The sequence below is a fragment of the Dendrobates tinctorius genome, unplaced genomic scaffold, assembly GCF_039654945.1.
Source record: "Dendrobates tinctorius isolate UK_male_01 unplaced genomic scaffold, ASM3965494v1 ptg000231l, whole genome shotgun sequence".
In the NCBI taxonomy this organism is placed as follows: Eukaryota; Metazoa; Chordata; class Amphibia; order Anura; family Dendrobatidae; genus Dendrobates; species Dendrobates tinctorius.
This window is the reverse complement of record NW_027361898.1, coordinates 4,880,102-4,901,639: the sequence shown is the minus strand read 5'-3', so window position 1 is coordinate 4,901,639 and position 21,538 is coordinate 4,880,102. Positions and strand designations below refer to the sequence as shown.

Genomic DNA, 21,538 nt, shown 5'->3' with positions numbered 1-21,538 from the left:
ATCTGCAGATGCTCCCACCACGCTTGGCCATTCAGTTATGAAAAAGCATCAACCATAAGTCATTTAGGTTAATTAGTCATAGAGCAATCGCTGTAAAGTATCAATTAATGTCTAAATAGGGGACGTCATTCTTAACGAAGGATGAGATTTTAAAGGGGACTCATCGCCAGATTGTTATGTTATATAGACGACGTCCCGTCTGAGATTAAGCAGGCAGCGGACCTTCTTCAAAAAATGGCCTCCAGGTGGGACTATCCAGGAGCCAAGAAACAGGAGCCTTGACCTGGTGACTACTCAGGAGCAGCAAAGGGTTGGAGATAAGTGTCATGTGACTTCTTCTTGGCTCTGATTGGCTGAGAGGGCTCATTTAGAGGAGGGGCAGATTTGAGAATTTATTTTTGATTGACCCTTCACAGCTGTAAGTTAGGTCCTCCAGGTCCTGAGGAGGAGATTTTAAGGGGATTTGTCACCAAAGTAGTTTACGGTGTATAGGCAACGTCTTTAAAATACAAAAAAAGGAGTCTATCCTGGTGACTACTCAGAAACCGTACAGGGATGAATGAAGGTTCAGCCCTCAGGCTTGGTGACAACTGCTAGATGGTAGAGGGAATAAGAGGACTGATGAGGTGTGACCGTCTTCAGTCGCATCACAGAGCGTAAGCACGCAGGCGCTGTGGAGTGTGATGGAGTCAGTCAACATGTGGCTCCTCCATACAGACACAAGTCCCCCTCTGCGACCGTCAGGGGGTGTCTCCCCAGGTATCATCATGTCTCCTGTCCATGGGTTATTGCAGGAATGCCCCTTTAAGCTTTTCTTGCCTTTGGCAATTTTTCATACTTTTCTTAATTGCTAATTATCATCACATGTATTTTTGGATATTGATGGAATGGATTCCATATGTTTTCTTTTTTTTTTTAATGTGCACATGAAAAATGTAGGTCTGAATTAATCCCAGATGTTTGTGAATTCTCTGACATTTGTAATGTGCACGCTCAGGGGGTGAGCAGGAAGTGTGGCATTTCTGCAGTTTGATGGTGAGGTTTCATTTTTATTTTTTTTTCCCCAAAATTGAAAATTACACAAATTCTGAAAAGTCTTTCATCGTAACGGAAAAATAAAAAACAACAGACGACTGCCTGGAAAATGTTGATTTTTTTTTTAAATCCTGGGCTGCAGGTGCACTTGCAGGAAGTGAAGTGAGATACATTTTTTCGCTTTTTTCCTTTTGCTCTACACTTACTATAATCCTTAAAGGTACAGGTAAAGCTGATGCATTATGTTATGCCTTCTTGTGCAGGTCCCTACGGGTCAGGACGTCTCTTAGGGGTTCAAATTCACCTAAAAGAAGTCGTGCACCTCCTGCTCTGATCTGTAGTTTTCCTTGGTGTGTTCCTTTAACAAGATTTCCTATTGTTCTCTTCTGTCCAGTTCTATTTCTGGGAAAGTTGATTGACCACCATAGTTTCTGGTGTTGTTACCTACACTGGACGTGACCCAATATACCCCAAGTTGCTGCAGGGGCGGTGACACCTGAGTGGTTACCCCAATGGCAGCCATTGTTCCTGGGGTGTGTACCTTGATAGGACACCCGTCCCCGACCATTCATTTTATCCTAGAGGGGGGCATCATATTGGCTGTACATTTGGGTATCATACAAGGCCATGTAGGTAACTGGGTCAAGGTCACGATCTGGTTGTTTTTCCCTCGAATTCCCCAGAAACCATCATTCTGGTATTTCCCAAACTGCACGCATTTTCTAACCACTTCCTTAAATACTGAGGTTTGTTCTTTCTTTTTTGTAAGAAAAAAAATGCTTGTCAGTCTTTTCAGGGCGAGAATCCGGGTGAAGGAGGGTGCATCAATATGGCCGCCTATCGCCAGGCCTCTTCTTGGCTCGGTAGCTGCTACAGACAGGTTTTGGAATGGAAATATTGCTTTATACTTTCCACCGTAAACAGCGCGACCTTCCCAGGGGACAGACGACTTGTCGAAAAAAAAAAAAGAGAACAATTCACAGGAGAATTGATCTGTCCCATAATTTACTTCCCATTGTAGTGGCTCGAATGGGGGAGGGGGTAATAATGAAATCGAGGTCCTGCTCGGAGAAAGGTTACCAAATGTCAGCTTGCTTAACTGAGTGAAAAAAGGTGCATGTCCCCTTTAAAAAAAAGTTACAAAATTATTTAAATTAGCTGTAAGAATAAAGTGTACTTCCCCTGTGTGTGTGTGTGTGTGTGTGGGGGGTTGTTTGTTGCTACGGTAACTAGTTTTTACTGGCCATTGTCAAGTGACCTGGATACAGCCCGGCCTGGTATTGTGTTAGGTCCATAGGGAAGCAGTACATTCCTGCACACGCATACCCCCCCTCCCCCTCAGTCATATGTATCTGGATCTATAGACACGTTGTCAGGTTTGTGATTACGGATGCAGCCGGGAATCCGATTCCATCAAAGAAGTGGAATCTTAATTTCAGGAAGTGATTACCTGGGAATGCCATAATTTGCAAATAAATTAATATTGTAAATTGAAGTCCTCATTTACATATGCAAATTAAATTATGTAATGTGCCCTATTTTCCTATTCTTATATACAGTCGACTGAGCGCCCAGGAATCCCCCACACAGACACCGAGAACTTCTCCAGTCTCATCCGTCCATCCATCCGTGTCATTCCGATTCCTTCTTTTCCATGAGCGGTCACTTTGTCCATTTTCTCCAGCCACTGACTCCACTCCGACAGCTTTTGTCGCTGGCAAATGGAGAGAAGCGGCCAAGAGACGCCCCCATCTCATCTGCCGACTCGGAAAAAAAACAAAACCCTTTCTTTTCTACTCCCAATTGTGACCGAATTACATTTGCTTCAAGTATTTAGTGGGTCAGTTTAACTCCACGCCGGACAAACTGCATGCTATTGGGAAAAGATGGCTGACAGCCAATATGGCTGCCATTGCAGTTTTCTTTAAAGGAGTTGTCACCTAGTTTTTCCAGTTTCCGGAGTCACAAAATCTTTCCCAGCCTGCAGTAATATGGCAGCGGAAATGAAGAGAGTTGTCATTTCGGTTTCGAGATCGCCTATTTATTTGCTGGTTGTCATTTCAGTTGCTTTTGACAGATGTAAGCAACCTAGCAAAGAAAACCTGCCGTGCCTCAAGGGTTGTGCTGGCTGCATGTGGCCCACCGCAATCGCCTTTGCCACACGATTCTGTTTCGCAATCATGCAACGTCTGACCGTACCCTCAAGATTTACTGCATTTTTTTTATAGACTAGCGTGTGATTTTTACTTAAAAAAAGGAGCAATTTTTTTTCTTACTTTTTGTAAAATAATTTTATTTTTATTTGTCTTATGTACTTCTTTGTAGCTCTTGTCTGCTGGGTTATGATTTAGGACATTTACACCTCGCGCTGACAATCCTGACGTCACCTGGCCGCCATGTTTGTGGAGAGCAGCGTCACCGGTGACCTCAGCAGTTTCTGCGATCCTGGGTGTGCGGCGCGTCCAAAGGTTACTGTCTGTAGCTCCGGACTCCGCTCTTATCTGCAGGCGCTCCTGTTGCTGCACTGTAGTTTGTGATTTCCTCGTGCTTCCGTTGGCGAGGCGCACGGCGATGGCAGACATTTTCATTGCCTTTATGATAAATCTGAACAAATGTTGAATTCATAAGTTAATTTATACTCCAGAGCTGCATTCACAATTCTGCTGGCTACAGTCTGGAATTGTGAATGCAGCTTTGGATGTGACTAGAGGCCCGCAATCCTAACTGTATTGCAAAATGATGTTATGAAACCAAAAAACTCCCTTGGATTATTGTTATCCGGGGGCTGACATGATGGTGCATTGTGCTCGGCAGGAGGCACTAAGATGTTTTTCCCATAGTAGAATTTCCAAGAAACAATGCCTCTCCTCTTCTGCGGCCCAAATCAGAACAGTCTGTCTCCTGCCGGAGCTAAGAGGTTTATGGGCTTAATCCGTGGCTGAGCTCCTGGCCGGTGTCACAAGACCCCTTGGCGGATAACGATCGGTGCCGTGTTTACCGCCTGCACGAAAGGCCAAAAATGCGCAGGGTCCTCGTAGTCCAGTCTAAAATCTCATGGGATCCGACCTGTCCGGAATTATCAGAGAAAAGTGGCACAATGCAGATAAAAAAAACATATTATATCTGGTTTCACTTATTTACTACTTTTTCTTTTTCAACCTGTTATTTTTTTCTTGTTGTTTTTACTTATTAACTGATTGTTAAAATGTCTATTTTTTCTTCTTCTTTTAACTGTTCAGCTATATTTGTTTTACTTTTTAAGTTGTGTGTTTGTATTTAAAAAAAATTCCCCTAAAAAAGGAAATTGCAAAAAAACCAAAACCAAATATATATTTTCTTTTTGAGGCGATTTGAGGTGTTTGTTTTTCCCTCTATCTCCATGATGATGGCCCTGTTATGTCCTGGTAGAATGTGGCGGGGCCGGTTCCTCTCCGGGTGGGCCAGCCCACAGTAATGCCTTGCAGTGACAGCCCGGCGACAGGTCTTGGCTGTTGTGTTCCTGGCTGTCACTATGTATCCGGGGATTGTTACTCTGTGACTCACACTTGGGTATCTTTAACCACAATAGTTGGGGGGGGGGGGGTTAATGTGATCTTTTCGGCGTTCACTTTTGTGTCCTGGTGATTTTCGGTGTTTTTGTTTTGTTTGATACTTTTATAAGAAAAGGAACGAGGTGAGAGTGAGATCTTTAATCCTGCCGGAAGTAATGGTGCCCCCACTAGGAGGTAATAGAGCTCAGGGGGGCTGCATGTAGGGCCCTCAGAGTATTCAGAGGAGAGCGCATCTCCGGAGGACTCGGCGTGTCTGTACATTATATGGGACATATGTAATTTCCATGTAATTCTTCACTTCCCCAGTGGAGGCGCTGTAGGAAAAATACCTGCTCCACAGATCACAGACGATCCCCGCAGATCAGTTATTTACCGGTCGTTCAACAGTGATAAATCCCTAAGGTGAAAATTTAAAGAGATTGTTGACAATATGACAAATAAGGCTGCTCTAGAAACGGCGCCATTCCATGTCTACAGGTTGTTTGTAGTATTGCAGCAAGCTACCAGAAGCCGCCTGTAAACAAGGATGGCGCTTTTTTTTTGAAGAAAACTGACTGCTTCTAATTCTGTGCAACCCCTTTAAGGAGGATGAAACTTTCACCCTAAAATTAAATGCATCCCAAGTCTGTGAGCCGCCCTATATATAACTATATCTGTGAGATGTCCCGGCTCGCGGCCTTCCCCCCAACACCCTTGATGTGGATCCCCGTGGTCTGTCCGGCCCTGGATCGTGACCTCTGGTGACCCCCAGTCCTCGCCGCGATCCCAGTCCCCTTCCCCTGTAGATCCACTCTGGGGCTTATTATGAGCAATGTACGATAATAATATGGAAAGAGGAACTGAAAATTGCAAAATAAGGGTTAAATATAAACCTCAACCGCAGTCACGTGACCTCCCCGAAAATCCGCTAGAATCGGAGCTGCCCGTCTCCGGGAGAACTGGGTGGTGACCGCCATGCTCCGGTCATATAGGACATCTGCCTGGGACAGCAGGGTGACCCCAATGTTACCGCTGTCTTCTTTACTGTAAGTACTAGGCAGTTTAACCCTCGCTGTGCCATCTGCTATCTGGCTGTGTCGCGCTGTTTGCACATCCGCCTGCACTGACAGCATTATATTTGCATGTTGGAGCTGTCCGGTCGCCAACCTCCTGTGAACTCATTGTGAGTCCACCTGCTGAGGTCTAGAGATTTACTGTAATGTTCCTTGTGGTCTGGGGGGTCACAGTGGCTCGGTGGGTAAAAGCACTGCCTCTTCTGTAAGGTGTGATCACACGTATCGCCCCCCACTTCTCAGTATTAGTCACAACGCAAGAGGCTACGTACACAGGATGGGGGTACACCGCAAGGAGCACTGCACCCACTGTATCTAAGCCAATGCATCTAATCCTGTGATGTAATTCAGTATTTAATCCCATACTGTGCGATACTGACTGCTGAGCCATGTATCTAATCCCGTCCTGTGTGATACTGTCTGCTGAACTGTGTGTCTAATCCTATCCTGTGTGATAGTCTGCTGAGCCGTGTATCTAATCCTATCCTGTGTGATACTGTCTGCTGAACTGTGTATCTAATCCTATCCTGTGTGATACTGTCTGCTGAACTGTGTATCTAATCCTATCCTGTGTGATAGTCTGCTGAGCCGTGTATCTAATCCTATCTTGTGTGATACTGTCTGCTGAGCCGTGAATCTAATCATATCTTGTGTGATACTGACTGCTGAGACGTGTATCTAATCCTATCTTGTGTGATGCTGTCTGCTGAGCCGTGTATCTAATCCTATCCTGTGTGATACTGACTGCTGAGACGTGTATCTAATCCTATCCTGTGTGATACTGACTGCTGAGACGTGTATCTAATCCTATCCTGTGTGATGCTGTCTGCTGAGCCGTGTATCTAATCCTATCCCTTGTGATACTGTCTGCTGAGCCGTGTATCTAATCCTATCCTGTGTGATACTGACTGCTGAGACGTGTATCTAATCCTATCCTGTGTGATGCTGTCTGCTGAGCCGTGTATCTAATTCTATCCTGTGTGATACAGTCTGCTGAGCCGTGTATCTAATCCTATCCTGTGTGATACTGATTGCTAAACTGTGTATTTAATCCTATCCTGTGTGAAACTGTCTGCTAAACTGTGTATTTAATCCTATCCTGTGTGAAACTGTCTGCTGAACTGTGTATCTAATCCTATCCTGTGTGATACTGTCTGCTGAGCCGTGTATCTAATCCTATCTTGTGTGATACTGTCTGCTGAGCCGTGTATCTAATCCTATCCTGTGTGATACTGACTGCTGAGACGTGTATCTAATCCTATCCTGTGTGATGCTGTCTGCTGAGCCGTGTATCTAATCCTATCCTGTGTGATACTGTCTGCTGAGCCGTGTATCTAATCCTATCCTGTGTGATGCTGTCTGCTGAGACGTGTATCTAATCCTATCCTGTGTGATGCTGTCTGCTGAGCCGTGTATCTAATCCTATCCCTTGTGATACTGTCTGCTGCGCCGTGTATCTAATCCTATCCTGTGTGATGCTGTCTGCTGAGCCGTGTATCTAATCCTATCCCTTGTGATACTGTCTGCTGAGCCGTGTATCTAATCCTATCCCTTGTGATGCTGTCTGCTGAGCCATGTATCTAATCCTATCCTGTGTGATGCTGTCTGCTGAGCCGTGTATCTAATCCTATCCTGTGTGATAGTCTGCTGAGCCGTGTATCTAATCCTATCCTGTGTGATACTGATTGCTAAACTGTGTATTTAATCTTATCCTGTGTGATACTGTCTGCTGAGCCGTGTATCTAATCCTATCTTGCGTGATACTGTCTGCTGAGCCGTGTATCTAATCCTATCCTGTGTGATACTGACTGCTGAGACGTGTATCTAATCCTATCCTGTGTGATGCTGTCTGCTGAGCCGTGTATCTAATCCTATCCTGTGTGATACTGTCTGCTGAGCCGTGTATCTAATCCTATTCTGTGTGATACTGTCTGCTGAGCCGTGTATCTAATCCCATCCTGTGTAATACTGTATGCTGAGCCGTGTATCTAATCCTATCTTGTATGATACTGTCTGCTGAGCCGTGTATCTAATCCTATCCTGTGTGATACTGTCTGCTGAGCCGTGTATCTAATCCTATCTTGTGCGATACTGTCTGCTGAGCCGTGTATCTAATCCTATCCTGTGCGATACTGTCTGCTGAGCCGTGTATCTAATTCTATCCTGTGCGATACTGTCTGCTGAGCCGTGTATCTAATCCCATCCTGTGCGATACTGTCTGCTGAGCCGTGTATCTAATCCCATCCTGTGCGATACTGACTGCTGAGCCGTGTATCTATTCCTATCCTGTGCGATACTGGCTGCTGAGCCGTGTATCTTATCCTGTCCTGTGTGATACTGACTGCTGAGCCGTGTATCTAATCCTATCCTGTGTGATACTGATTGCTAAGCTGTGTATTTAATGCTATCCTGTGTGATACTGTCTGCTGAACTGTGTATCTAATCCTATCCTGTGTGATACTGTCTGCTGAGCTGTGTATCTAATCCTATCCTGTGTGATACTGTCTGCTGAGCCGTGTATCTATTCCTATCTTGTGTGATACTGTCTGCTGAGCCGTGTATCTAATCCTATTCTGTGTGATACTGACTGCTGAGCTGTGTATCTAATCCTATCTTGTGTGATACTGACTGCTGAGCCGTGTATCTATTCCTATCCTGTGTGATATTGTCTGCTGAGCTGTGTATCTAATCCTATTCTGTGTGATACTGTCTGCTGAGCCGTGTATCTAATCCTATCCTGTGTGATACTGTCTGCTGAGCTGTGTATCTATTCCTATCTTGTGTGATACTGTCTGCTGAGCCGTGTATCTAATCCTATTCTGTGTGATATTGGCTGCTGCGCCGTGTATCTAATCCTATCCTGTGTGATACTGCCTGCTGAGCCATGTATCTAATCCATAATAGAACCCTGCTCTGCGTCCTCACGTGCCAGCTAATGAGAATGCAGTTTTCCTGATTCTGCAGCGGTTGGATGATGTAAGGAGGGCTGTGATTGGCTACTTTGTGTACATGGAGGGAGGGTGACACGGTCGCTGCGACCAATGATCTGGTGGATCCGGCTCCTGGTTGGTCATTGCCCAGAGATGGTATTTGTCCCGTGATCCTAGTAGCCACCATGTAACGCAGCAGCCTTGTGTATGTGCCCGGCCTTGCTGTGGTGCTGGATGGCGCTGTGGGCAGAAGTCCTGGTCACATCCTCCCCCCTCCATAGGCTGCGGTGCCAGCTTTTCCCTTTGCCTTCTTCTCACCCGTCTGTGACCTGGCACGGTCCTCCGGTGTAGAGGGCACTTCACGAGTGGCGAAGCGCGAACACTGTGATTACTTTACTCTTGACATTCGGAAACACTTGCCGCTGCGGCTCCGACTCCAGGACCTGGCAGGAGGCAGTGGTGGCGTCCTGGATGAGGTGCCGCCATGCAGAATGCCGCCACTTCTCGCCCTGGTGAGACGAGGTGTAATCCCATCAGGGCTTACTGGTAATCGCATCCAGGCTATTATGTGATTGGCCTTCTCCTTGCCATCTGCGGGCTGGTAGCTGCCACGGACTCTGTGGTGGGCGCCGCTATCAGAGAGTCCCCGGATCCGATTACCATGGAGGATTATCATGGAATCCGCTGAAGTCGCTCCCATCGGCGGGCACCGTAATGCCAGCATCCGCAGTGTCAGGAGACGGGGACAATGACTGCTGCAGAACTGCTAGTCCCAGCATGCCCTGACCGCTGCACAGACTAGGAGAATGGTGCTGGGCAGTGATCCCCAAACAGTCAGTGCCTGCTGGGAGTTGTAGAGTTGCATCCCTGACTTTACAGATCATGAGTGCGATAGTTGGTAATGACGACTGTCTGATTAACCCCTCTCTCTCCTGTCTCGCCCTCACAGAGCTCCACGCAGGAGATTGGAGAAGAGGTGGATGACGGAGTTATCTACAGCATCTCCCTGCGGAAAGTGCAGCTCCACCACGCGGCCACCAAGGGGCAGCGATGGCTGGGGGTAAGCAGGGTACCATCCCCCATGGGCACAGCTGAAGGCGGGCTTGCTGGACCCCGGGACACCACGGTGAGGAAGATAGCAGGGTGTATCGTGGGGAGGGAGCTGTGCGCTATTTGTGTGTTACGGACAGACGCCAGGCGCCATCCGAGCTGCACTAACTAGCTGGCGGGCGACCAGTTCATGCATATGACCTGCAGGAAAATGTGCAGACCCGGGACATGTTCTTGAAATTCAAGGGGCTTCCACACGACAAATATGGCTGACTGGGCTCCCCGCTAGCAATATGGCTGCCTCTGCTCCGAGACTGTTGGAGTTAAACTATGAGTTTCTCCCAGCCCGGACACCTTCCTGTCAAGGACGGGGTGACGACCAAGTCGATGTCAGCCAAGATCATATGGTAACATGTAGCCTGTGGAGAACAGAGGCCCGCCTGGTCCCCAGAGCAGAGAGTGTAGGGGCGGAAGGGTGGGCCTTCCTCCTCGTCCCCGAGGGCTGCAGCGTAATAACTCAGTGCTCAAATAGCTGATAATATCCTAGAATATTCTATGATGGAGTATATATATACCTGTGTATATATAAACTTGTGTGCTTGTTGGGATCCCAAAATGTGACCCCCTTCAGAATCAGACTTCTTAAAGGGATACGACGCACTTACACGTTGCCGTGACATGTATTTTTTTTCTACCGCGATGCGTGAATGCACCATATATCAACCAGAGCTATGGTAGAGATGTAATGCTCGGTGCCAGCCCTCCGGTGGCGCTATGTGCACACGCCTTCATTAAAGGGTTCATGTTGTACAATCCCTGCTCCCAGGACTGATAATCTGACGCGTCCTCGCTTTATCCCAGTCTGACCCTGGCTTGTGTCTCCGTCCTGGTGATTGTGATTTTATTTTGTAATTTCTTCTTGAAGTTGGAGAACGAGACAGCGCTGAGCCTGTATGAGACATGCAAGGTGCGGACCATCAAGGCGGGGACCCTGGAGAAGCTGGTGGAATACCTGGTCTCCGCATTCAAGGGCAACGACTCCACCTACGTCACCATCTTCCTGTGCACCTACCGGGCGTTCGCAACCACTAAGCAGGTGCTGGACCTGCTGCTGAACAAGTGAGTCTGTGCGCGGGGGCATGAGAGCTATGTACCGGCTCTTTTAGAGACTCTCAGGATCCCGCCGGGATCTGAACAAATTAGGTAATCCGCATCTTTCTCTTTAAGGTTTGGGCGTCTTCACCCACAGCTGAATGGCGAGCACTCCCACAACAGCATCGACGATCGGCTAGAGCTGAAGAAGTGAGTTGCAGATAACTGCAGGCGCTCCTGCACGGGCGAGATGTGGCCGCACCCCATAACCACAAGAGCCGTGACTAGGATTTATCGCTCACACCGTACTGACAGACAGAATGTATTAGTGACCTGTCCATAGACCTGTTTATAGCCACCATGTCTGCGTTACAATGAGCGACTTCTGCTGGTCAGCGACATATTTCGATATTTCCCATTGTACGGGACGCAGGGAATTTCCAGGCTGAGAACTAAATCTCTTCCCTTCTCCAAATACTGTCCATCCCGTAAGATCAAAGAGTAGGCCGGGACTCCTCCGTCTCATACAGGCTTACTGCCTAATCCCGTCTGCAGCCTCCACATGTATATATAGTGAGTAGTCTGGACCGCAAAGCTGACGCTCTAATTCGCATCTCCTCTCTCCATAGCACCATCTCCTCCATCCTGGGAGCCTGGCTGGATCAGTACTCTGAAGATTTTCGGCAAGCCCCGGATTACGTGTGTCTCAAGCAGCTGATCGCGTATGTTCGGCACAACATCCCCGGCTCAGACCTGGAGCGCAGAGCTCGCAATCTACTGTCACAGTTCCAGCAGCAGCAGATCAGTGAGGTGGAGCAGGACGGTGAGTGGTGACGTGACTGTCCATGTGACAGCGCAGAAGTGGCCGCAACTGCTCATAGTTGACTTTTCATAATATTGGGTTTTGCAGTCGTGGACCACACAAGCTGCACGTTCCGCCTCGTGGAAGAGAGCGCCCTCCTGGAGGGGAAGCCAGAATTCCTGTCCTTCCCACAGGACATGGTGGCTGAACAGTTTACAGTCATGGACGCTGTGAGTTCTCTTATTATTTCCTCTGCATGTTCACTAATGAAGGGAAATAATGACCACATATAAGTCTCCCAATGTATTACTTTAACAATGCCTACACTCTGCAGCCACCAACAGTTAGAGATGCATGATAAGATCCTGTCTGCAGCCACCACTAGGGGGAGCTCCCTGTATACAGAGATACATGATAAGATCCTGTCTGCAGCCACCACTAGGGGGAGCTCCCTGTATAGAGATACATGATAAGATCCTGTCTGCAGCCACCACTAGGGGGAGCTCCCTGTATACAGAGATACATGATAAGATTCTGTCTGCAGCCACCACTAGGGGGGGAGCTCCCTGTATACTGAGATACATGATAAGATTCTGTCTGCAGCCACCACTAGGGGGGAGCTCCCTGTATACTGAGATACATGATAAGATTCTGTCTGCAGCCCCCACTAGTGGGAGCTCCCTGTATACAGAGATACATGATAAGATCCTGTCTGCAGCCAGCACTAGGAGGAGCTCCCTCTACAGAAATACATAAGATTCTGCCTGCAGCCACCACTAGTGGGAGCTCCCTGTATACAGAGATACATGATAAGATCCTGTCTGCAGCCAGCACTAGGAGGAGCTCCCTCTACAGAAATACATAAGATTCTGCCTGCAGCCACCACTAGGGGAGCTCCCTGTATACAGAGATAAGATCTTGTCTGTAGCCACCACTAGGGGGAGCTCCCCTGTATACAGAGATACATGATAAGATTCTGTCTGCAGCCACCACTAGGGGGAGCTCTTATACCCTGAATACTGATAAATATGCAGTGAGCTCCCCCTGGTGGTGGCGGCTGCAGGAAGCCAGATGTTTAGGATTTAGCTCTTCATGCAGTGGATTTGTATCAGAACAGCAGAGCTCAAACTTGGTTTAAAGGGCAGTGTTAGATTGCATTTGGCGGCATGCACAGCTGAATCCTCTCGTTATCCGTTGTAGGACCTCTTTAAGAAGGTGGTGCCATATCACTGCCTGGGTTGCATCTGGTCCCAGAGGGATAAGAAAGGCAAAGAGCACCTGGCGCCCACTATCCGTGCCACCGTCTCGCAGTTCAATAGCGTCACTAACTGCGTCATCTCCACATGCCTGAGTGACCGCTCACTGAAGCCGCAGCAGAGAGCGAAGGTGGTGGAGCGCTGGGTGGAGGTGGCCCGGGTACGTCTCCTCTGGCTGGGGCGATGGTGTGACATCTGCACAGGGCCGTACAAATCACCGTCTATTTCCTTTCTTTAGGAATGTCGCATCCTGAAGAACTTCTCGTCTCTCCGTGCCATTCTGTCTGCACTCCAGTGTAACGCCATCCACAGGCTTAAGAAGACGTGGGACGAGGTGTCACGGTGAGCATCCGATATATAGGCAGGTGGATAAATGCTGGGGGTTGTAGTTCTGCAGTGGGACACTTACACTGGGGTCTGTTACAGGGAGAGCTTCAGGACGTTCATGGAACTTTCCGAAATCTTCTCCGACGAGAACAACCACTCTTTAAGCCGCGAGCTGCTGATTAAGGTGAGGGCGGCATCGTCACACGTTGTGTTAAAGGGACGGGGCCACAAGTTGTTTTTGCTTTACAAAGCTGCCGGTCCGGCGGTATCTCTGCACACGTCACATGCGTGGGGCACCCCTGATACCATCCATGAGTACGTGCGGTCGTGTCACTCCCCTTATCTGCAAGGAAACCCTGGCACACACCCTCCCACATCGGGTGCTACAGGGATTCCCTCCTTATCTCCAGCTGCGTCATCGCCAGCTGATCTGAAGTGGGCGCCAAACCTGCCACTCTCATTCCTGCGGCTGCATTCCCAGAATTCCCACAGGCAGCTGCACCTTTTATATTACTATGCGATGGATGACGCCCGCTATTCCTGGCCCCATAACATGCATTCCCCATTTATTGCCAAAAGGCCTCCAACCGCAAAACAATGGCAGCCGAAGAGTATAGACCACATCAGGTGACTGAAGTGTGGCACATATTATATGAGATCTATAACTTTTTTTTTTTTTTTTTTTGCAGGAGGGAACTTCTAAATTTGCAACCCTGGATATTAATCCAAAGAGGGCACAGAAGAGACACCAACAGCAAAGAGAGATGGTAAGTAGCTCGCCGGCCTTCAGAATATTCTACGTGTCCATTCACATGGCGCTTCATTATGGTGCAGGAGGTGTTAGATATAGCTTCCATGTGCGCCCCCTGGTGTTCCCATGCAGTGGTGCTTTTTTATTTTATATTTGCACCCTCTGGTGTTCATTTGCAGTAATGCTTACCTTTTTTTTTTGCACAGGGAGTCATGCAAGGAACCATTCCTTACCTCGGCACTTTCCTTACTGACCTGGTGATGCTGGACACGGCCATGAAGGACTACTTAGAGGTCAGAGAGAAGCTTATTGGTAGACTGAATGCTGCAGAATTTGGTTTCCCATTTAGTAATGCATTTATTTGCCCACAGGGCGGCCTGATAAACTTTGAGAAGAGACGGAAGGTGCGTTTGCGGTATAATTTATTGCATGGGTGCAGTTTTATAGAGCGGTTTGGGGAAATGTTTGGCCTCCTTTTATGTTTCTCTGCTTTTCTCAGGAGTTTGAGGTGATCGCTCAGATAAAACTGCTGCAGTCGGCCTGTAACAACTACAGTTTTATCCCAGAGGAGGCGTTTGCGGACTGGTTTCACAGCGTGGAGCGACTGACCGAAGCAGAGAGGTAAGAGGATAGCAGGTGGAAATGGCGCTGTCTCATTATTGGGTCGCTTTAAGTATAAAGCCGTCGCCATTTTTCGAACAAAAAGCATAAATAATGTTCTTGATAACCGGCACCTGCTGACGCCAACGTTCTGACTGGTTTTGTTTCTCGTGCCACAGCTATAGCCTGTCCTGTGAGATTGAACCTTTATCTGAATCCGCGAGCAACACTCTAAAGGCCAAGAAAAACACGGGGATCATCAAACGATGGAGCGAGTGAGTGTCCCCCCCCCCCCCTACACCCAGTGTATCTGCGGTCACTAGAGGGGAATAGTGACTGCCAGACCGTGACGCTGCATCTCAGATGTGGAAATCAAGCTCTTTTAATGTCCTCCTTAACCATTTGTGTCCTGCAGTCGTCAGCCTCCCAGCTCCGAGCCCTGCACCAGTGTCAGTTCTCACTCCAAGTCATTCGACCAGCTGAAATGCAGCCCACACCTCTGTGGAAACGACACCACAGACTCTGTCAGTGTAACGTCCGCTGGGTCAAGCAGCTCCGACGTGGAGGAGATAAACATCAGCTTCGTGCCCGAGTCCCCGGATTGCCAGAAGAAGGTACGAGAGGAACAGCCCAAAGATCCGCCGGCACAGGCCACAGAACGCTGTGCTCCCCTGGGGGTCAGTCCCTGCTCTCTTGTGTTTTGCTGCATTTGGAAAAAGGATTATAGAAAATTCTGTGTATCATTCAGTATTAACGGAAATTACACCCCTGAAAGAAAAAAACTAAACTGTGCAAGCGTGTCCATGTGTGTGCCGTGGCCATGTTGGCTGTTACCTATGAGCACATATAACAGGCACAGACGCTGAACAGGTTTTTAGGGGTTTAGTTTCCTAATTTGTGCTTGGTGGCTATATCCCAGATAACAAGACATCAGCTGTACATTATAGGACTGATTTATATCTTGTGTCATCCGCTGATAATATACGGGGTCACTGACTCCCGAATACTATAAATGTCTGCACTTCGCCAGCTTCTGACGCTCTGATTTCTCATTTTACAGTTCTGGGAATCGACATCGCTCTCGTCTCTGGACACGTCAGGCATCGGCTCCGGGTCCAGCAGCGCTTCCTCGTCGTCCGTCTCCTCTACGCCCGTCTCGGCCTCTCGGACGCACAAGCGCTCGGTCTCTGGGATATCCAGTTACTCGTCACTTTCTCTTCCCCTCTACAACCAGCAGATCGATGATTGCTGCATCATCCGGGTCAGCCTGGACGTGGACAACGGCAACATGTACAAGAGCATCTTGGTGAGTCATGTACTTTATTGTGGTGCAGTACTGCATCTGGCCACATCCAGGAGTGGCACTATTCCCGGTGTCATCTGCACAATATACGCTATATACAGAGTTAGGATCGATCTCTACAAACCACCTGACACCTTCCTTCATTCGCAGGTAACGAGTCAGGATAAAACCCCCGTGGTGATCCGTAAAGCAATGGCCAAACACAACTTGGACGGGGAGCGGGCGGAGGACTATGAGCTGGTCCAGATCATTTCCGAGGAGAGAGGTAAAGGAATCTGTGCAATGGCGGCCGCTATCAGTCAGGAAGGGTTAACCTGTAGCGACTGACTGGTCCGTTTGCCTTCTATGAAACACAGGGGAATGATACTGGTTTCAGGTTCTTAAAGGTAAAGCACCTAGAATGCCTCTATACACAGGTGCATCTCACCAAATTAGAATATCATCAAAAAGTTAATTTATTTCAGTTCTTCAACACAAAAAGTGAAACTCATGTATTATATAGAGTCATTACACACAGAGTGATCTATTTCACGTGTTTATTTCTGTTAATGTTGATGATTATGGCTTACAGCCAATGAAAACCCAAAAGTCATTATCTCAGTAAATTAGAATACTTTATAACACCAGCTTGAAAAATGATTTTAAAATCTGAAATGTTGGCCTACTGAAATGTATGTCAGGTAAATGCACTCAATACTTGGTCGGGGCTCCTTTTCCATCAATTACTGCATCAATGCGGTGTGGCATGGAGGCGATCAGCCTGTGGCACTGCTGAGGTGTTATGGAAGCCCAGGTTGCTTTGATAGCAGCCTTCAGCTCGTCTGCATTGTTGGGTCTGGTGTCTCTCATCTTCCTCTTAACAGTACCCCATAGATTCTCTATGGGGTTAAGGTCTGGCAAGTTTGCTGGCCAATGAAGCACAGTGATACTGTTGTTTGTAAACCAGGTATTGGTACTTTTGACAGTGTGGCAGGTGCCAAGTCCTACTGGAGAATGATATTTCCATCTCCAAAAAGCTTGTCGGCAGAGGGAAGCATGAAGTGCTCTAAAATTTCCTGGTAGACGGCTGTGCTCTTTGGTCTTGAAAAAAAACACAGTGGACCTACACCAGCAGATGACATGGCTCCCCAAACCATCACTGATTGTGGAAACTTCACACTACACCTCAAGCAGCTTGGATTGTCTGTCACTCCACACTACACCTTGAAAATCAAGGTCCCAGAGTCTGGAGAAAGAGTGGAGTTTCTACAATCAGTGATGGTTTGGGGAGCCATGTCATCTGCTGGTGTAGGTCCACTGTGTTTATCAAGACCAAAGAGCGCAGCCGTCTACCAGGAAATTTTAGAGCACTTCATACTTCCCTCTGCCGACAAGCTTTTTGGAGATGTAGATTTCATTCTCCAGCAGCACTTGGCACCTGTCCACACTGCCAGAAGTACCAACACCTGGTTTACAAACAACAGTATCACTGTGCTTGATTGGTCAGAAAACTCGCCTGACCTTAACCCCATAGAGAATCTATGGGGTAATGTCAAGAGGAAGATGAGAGACATCAGACCCAACAATGAAGATGAGCTGAAGGCTGCTATCAAAGCAACCTGGGCTTCCATAACACCTCAGCAGTGCCACAGGCTGATCGCCTCCATGCCACGCCTCATTGATGCAGTAATTGATGCAGAAGGAGCCCCAACCAAGTATTGAGTGCATTTACTGATCATACATTGCAGTAGGACAACATTTCGGATTTTAAAATCATTTTTCCAGCTGGTGTTATAAAGTATTCTAATTTACTGAGATAATGACTTTTGGGTTTTCATTGGCTGTAAGCCATAATCATCAACATTAACAGAAATAAACACGTGAAATAGATCACTCTGTGTGTAATGACTCTATATAATGAGTTTCACTTTTTGTATTGAAGAACTGAAATAAATCAATTTTGATGATATTCTAATTTGGTGAGATGCACCTGTAGATATGATGCCGCAGATGCGTCCTTTATATATAATGAAGTACAGCTTGCACCAGCATTAAAGTGCAACACATGATATTTAAAGGGTCATATAGGGCAATGTGAGATGCTGCTGTTTCTGGTGGGATGATCGCAGGAGCTGGTATAATGCATTCTGATTAGTTGTACTACGAGCACAATGGCTGCCCGACATTGGTCCATTGCCTTGGTAGCTATCCCGTCCAGGGTGCAACAGGGTCTCTCACCACCCTTTTAATGAAGCAGTAAGAATTCTAGATGACAAACAATATGGCTACCAGAAGGGCTGAACCAGTTTTTCCAGAACCATGGGTAGGAGTGCAGCGTTATGCTGTCCATGGGTCATCACCTAGCTTTCTTAGGAGATTAGGCACTTTGCAGACAGTAATGCGTTTCCCTTCTTTCCTCAGAGCTGAAGATCCCGGATAACGCCAACGTCTTCTACGCAATGAACTCAGGAGCCAACTACGACTTTATACTGAAAAGACGCGGCTTCTCCAAAGGGGTAAAAATCAAGCACGGCTCCAGCTCCACGCTGCCCCGGATGAAACAAAAAGGACTCAAGATAGCCAAGGGCATCTTCTGATCCCCCACTGTGCCCATTGCCATTGTACCCCAGCCAGAGGATGGCAGCATTACTTTGTCCCATGGGAGGCTCGGCCCCGCTCCCAACGTTACCAAACTGTGACCAATGGCAGATCCCAAGAGCAGATTCACCACTGGAGTTTACTGGTCTCAGCTGAACTGGCGCCAAATGGCCAACGCGAGACAGGGGCAGCCCCCTCCGCCATCAGGACCCAGAATCCGCCTCCATGCCACAGGTGCCTTTAAGGGAAGGGGGATAAGAAGACCATGAAATCTGACAGTGCCCGGCCAGTGCCATGCCCAGGATGCCAGTATTAATGCAGGACGGGGACAGGACTCTCTCAGTTGTGAGGTTTGGAGGTCACCGCCGCCGCTCGCCATCTATCCCCTTAAAGGGACCTTAATGTAAATATGCACCCGTCCTGTGGATACCAGGAGTCTGTGCGTTTTCTACAAAAAAAAAAAACAAACACTTTGTAAAAAGAATTTTTTTTAACCCATAAAGATCCAGAGGAGCCTATGATAGCGCCTCTTTACCACTGCAGGGTCCGTTACTAAAGCCGGAGAGATAACACCATGTTCTCCTTCCCTTCCCCACTGGTCCAGCATCGCAAACTGCACCAAAGATGCCACCCCCCACGGGGTGGCGGCCACTACACTCATTGGTTCTTCCCGTCGTGCGGAGATCACAGGGTTAATGACGCTCCGAACCTGTAAATATTCTTCTGATATTTTCTTATTTTTCTGTCTTTGGGGCCAAATTTCCAGTTTTAACCTGGTTCAGCTTCTCGGCGGTGGCCTTGGTGGTCTGGCCTTTGGAGAGGTTTTGGTTTTTTTTTTAGTGTAAAAATATTTTTTTCCTGAATATTTATTGGATGTAAATAGACGCGAGATTTCAGCTTGTTTTCCACCATCTTTCCTTGTATATATCCCATGAGGCCGCGCCCGGCTCCGCTTCTGCAGTGAAGGGGTTACATGATGTTTTTGTGGAATTTTAATGTGTTAGTGAGTGGTGGCTGATGCTGATTGGGTCGTGTCAGCAGTGATGTCACCAGTCCGTTTTTTTTTCCCAACACGGTCGCCCCCTCAGCGATACGCCAGTGTTTACATGGGCTGCTTCCTGCGCTCGTTTACGACCCGGAGACAATAGGATTTGCTGTTTGCGCAGAGAAGAGCCCTCTGGTAAGAATTGTTCCCGTCTGACCGGTTCTTGTGCACACATCCCCTATAGCCTTTCATATTTCCTTTTTTCCCCCCAACATGGCAGCCCCCGTGGTAGTCATGCTATTGCCATGTTTGCTGCCTATGGAAAATAACCAAAGGACGAGGCGAGGAGCTCACCGGGTTTTTCTGCTCTTTGCCTCCATCATCTTCCTGAACTAAAAAGCCATCATGGAGTCTCACGAGTCGAGTGCCTGGTAGCGGCAGAGCAATGACTCCCTCGTCAGCCCTTCCCCCACAGAGGCTTAGCAGTCTCCTATTAACAGCCCGTTGGGTTTTTTGAATCCTCCTTTTGGCCGGCAGCGAGGCGTCATGGACAGTGTCGTTCCTACAGGACAGCGGCTGATGTAGCAGTGCTGAATTTGTCATTATACTGTCAGGCCTGGGCTACACATCTCACCACAACTATTGTCACACAAGTCGCACCACCAGAAACATCGCTGAGGATCTTTTAATGCCGCACAAATCGCATGTGACAAAATCCAGCACATTTGGAAACATTTATGACTCCGCGGTCTTGATGTGACACAAGGACACAGTAGAAGCAATGTAACATCACACCACAGACATAACCGCAGCCAGAGCCAACGCGTTTCATGCAAAGAATCACATCCGCATGAATTTTGCGGTGGATATGACTGAATTGAGCCCTAATGTCCTGCGATTCCCTTGGCTCAGCGATCTGTGGTCGCAGAGAACCTCCTACCTGCCATCATCCCCAGCTCTCCTCCTATTCGTAGACGGGACTCGCGCACAGCATCACACCGGTCCTGCCGATCAAAACAGACGTTGGGGATGGTGGCAGGCAGGAGGTTCTCAGGAATCCTGTGTATCAAGACACTGATTGCCGTATAGATGATGCCTCCTGACTTGCAGTCCCATGTATAACCACAAATGACAAGCCCAGCTCTGCTGCATAGAGCCCCACCAGAAAGGACCACCGTAAATCAGGAATAGTTACATGGTGAACATTGCTGACACTTTGTGATCAAATACTTGTCACAGCTGAGGGATTGTTACACTAGACAGTCCACTGACATTACCCTGCATCTCTGAGACAAGGATGCTTGCATCTGCTGACAGCAAGCAGAGACTTTCAATTCATGGACATTTTCAAACAGTCTATTAGGAGCTACACAGGTTTTCTGATCAGAAATAGACTCCTCTATCGCTGCATTGCATCTAAGACACAAAAGCAACTTTCCGATTCTTCTTGAGTAAAACCCCTCCCATTTCATGTATACAGCTCTATAGAGGTGTTTCCATGGTAACAGACTACAAGCAAACACTGTGTAGTCTGATCCTGCAGTCACACTGGCATCTGTCCCCCGTTTTTTTCTGGTGCTGAAAGAAGTGTAACAGCAGAGTCAGACTATTTCACATTGGCCGTGTCCACTACAAGTCCCAGAGTGCACTGCTCTCTCACTGCGCCTTAACACTCAATCTTTGCGTTAGACTCTGGTTTGGCGTGGTTTTTTTTTTTTGGGGGGGGGGGGGGGGGGGTTCTTATTCTCTCTACCAGATTTTTGAAGATTCTCACAAGTGCCAATCAATACAACACGGTAGCCTAAAACTAAAGCCGGCCCTGCCCATATGCATTTTGGGACTTGTAGTTTAAATCTCCACAATAAAACCCTGTAAGGATGACATTTCTGCCACCTTGTGCTGAAATCCAGTAATACACAACTAAAAGGAAATCCACATAAATTCCACGTCCAACCAAATCTGAGGACGTGGCGACACTACAGCGACCCCCCCCCTCCATGATTTGTTTTCTTGTTGAAGTGCAATCTTCTTTTGTCTCGTGTGTCTGTGCACCCGCGCCGGCGAGGTGCAGATGTTTACACTTGTAACCCTGTGTCTGACTGTGCGTCATGTGTTTTGTAACCCGGATTAATGAAGGCGACTGTTCTAAACAATGTACATTAGTCTTTGCAATAAACTCTGACACTCCAGAACCCGACTGTGGCGTCTTGTGAAATAAAATGGCGAC

The 21,538-nt window shown here is 47.7% G+C and overlaps 1 protein-coding gene across 12 annotated transcripts in view; it reads left to right on the top strand.

Annotated features, from left to right (window-relative positions):
- Window positions 1-21,508, top strand: part of RALGDS (ral guanine nucleotide dissociation stimulator) — a 231,533-nt gene extending 210,025 nt beyond the window's left edge. For 9 of the 12 annotated variants that reach the window (XM_073556011.1, XM_073556008.1, XM_073556010.1 and 6 more), the window contains 17 exons: window positions 9,518-9,694; window positions 10,544-10,737; window positions 10,846-10,920; window positions 11,340-11,533; window positions 11,621-11,742; window positions 12,713-12,928; window positions 13,007-13,110; window positions 13,195-13,279; window positions 13,785-13,862; window positions 14,053-14,139; window positions 14,218-14,250; window positions 14,346-14,467; window positions 14,626-14,721; window positions 14,862-15,123; window positions 15,507-15,752; window positions 15,900-16,014; window positions 18,150-21,508. In XM_073556011.1, coding sequence (XP_073412112.1) covers window positions 9,518-9,694; window positions 10,544-10,737; window positions 10,846-10,920; window positions 11,340-11,533; window positions 11,621-11,742; window positions 12,713-12,928; window positions 13,007-13,110; window positions 13,195-13,279; window positions 13,785-13,862; window positions 14,053-14,139; window positions 14,218-14,250; window positions 14,346-14,467; window positions 14,626-14,721; window positions 14,862-15,123; window positions 15,507-15,752; window positions 15,900-16,014; window positions 18,150-18,325 — 2,382 coding nt within the window. In that variant the 3' untranslated portion in view covers window positions 18,326-21,508. The remainder of the gene's footprint in view (window positions 1-9,517; window positions 9,695-10,543; window positions 10,738-10,845; window positions 10,921-11,339; window positions 11,534-11,620; window positions 11,743-12,712; window positions 12,929-13,006; window positions 13,111-13,194; window positions 13,280-13,784; window positions 13,863-14,052; window positions 14,140-14,217; window positions 14,251-14,345; window positions 14,468-14,625; window positions 14,722-14,861; window positions 15,124-15,506; window positions 15,753-15,899; window positions 16,015-18,149) is intronic. The other 3 variants (XM_073556014.1, XM_073556006.1, XM_073556005.1) reach the window with 3 other exon arrangements.
- Window positions 21,509-21,538: the final 30 nt, after the last annotated feature.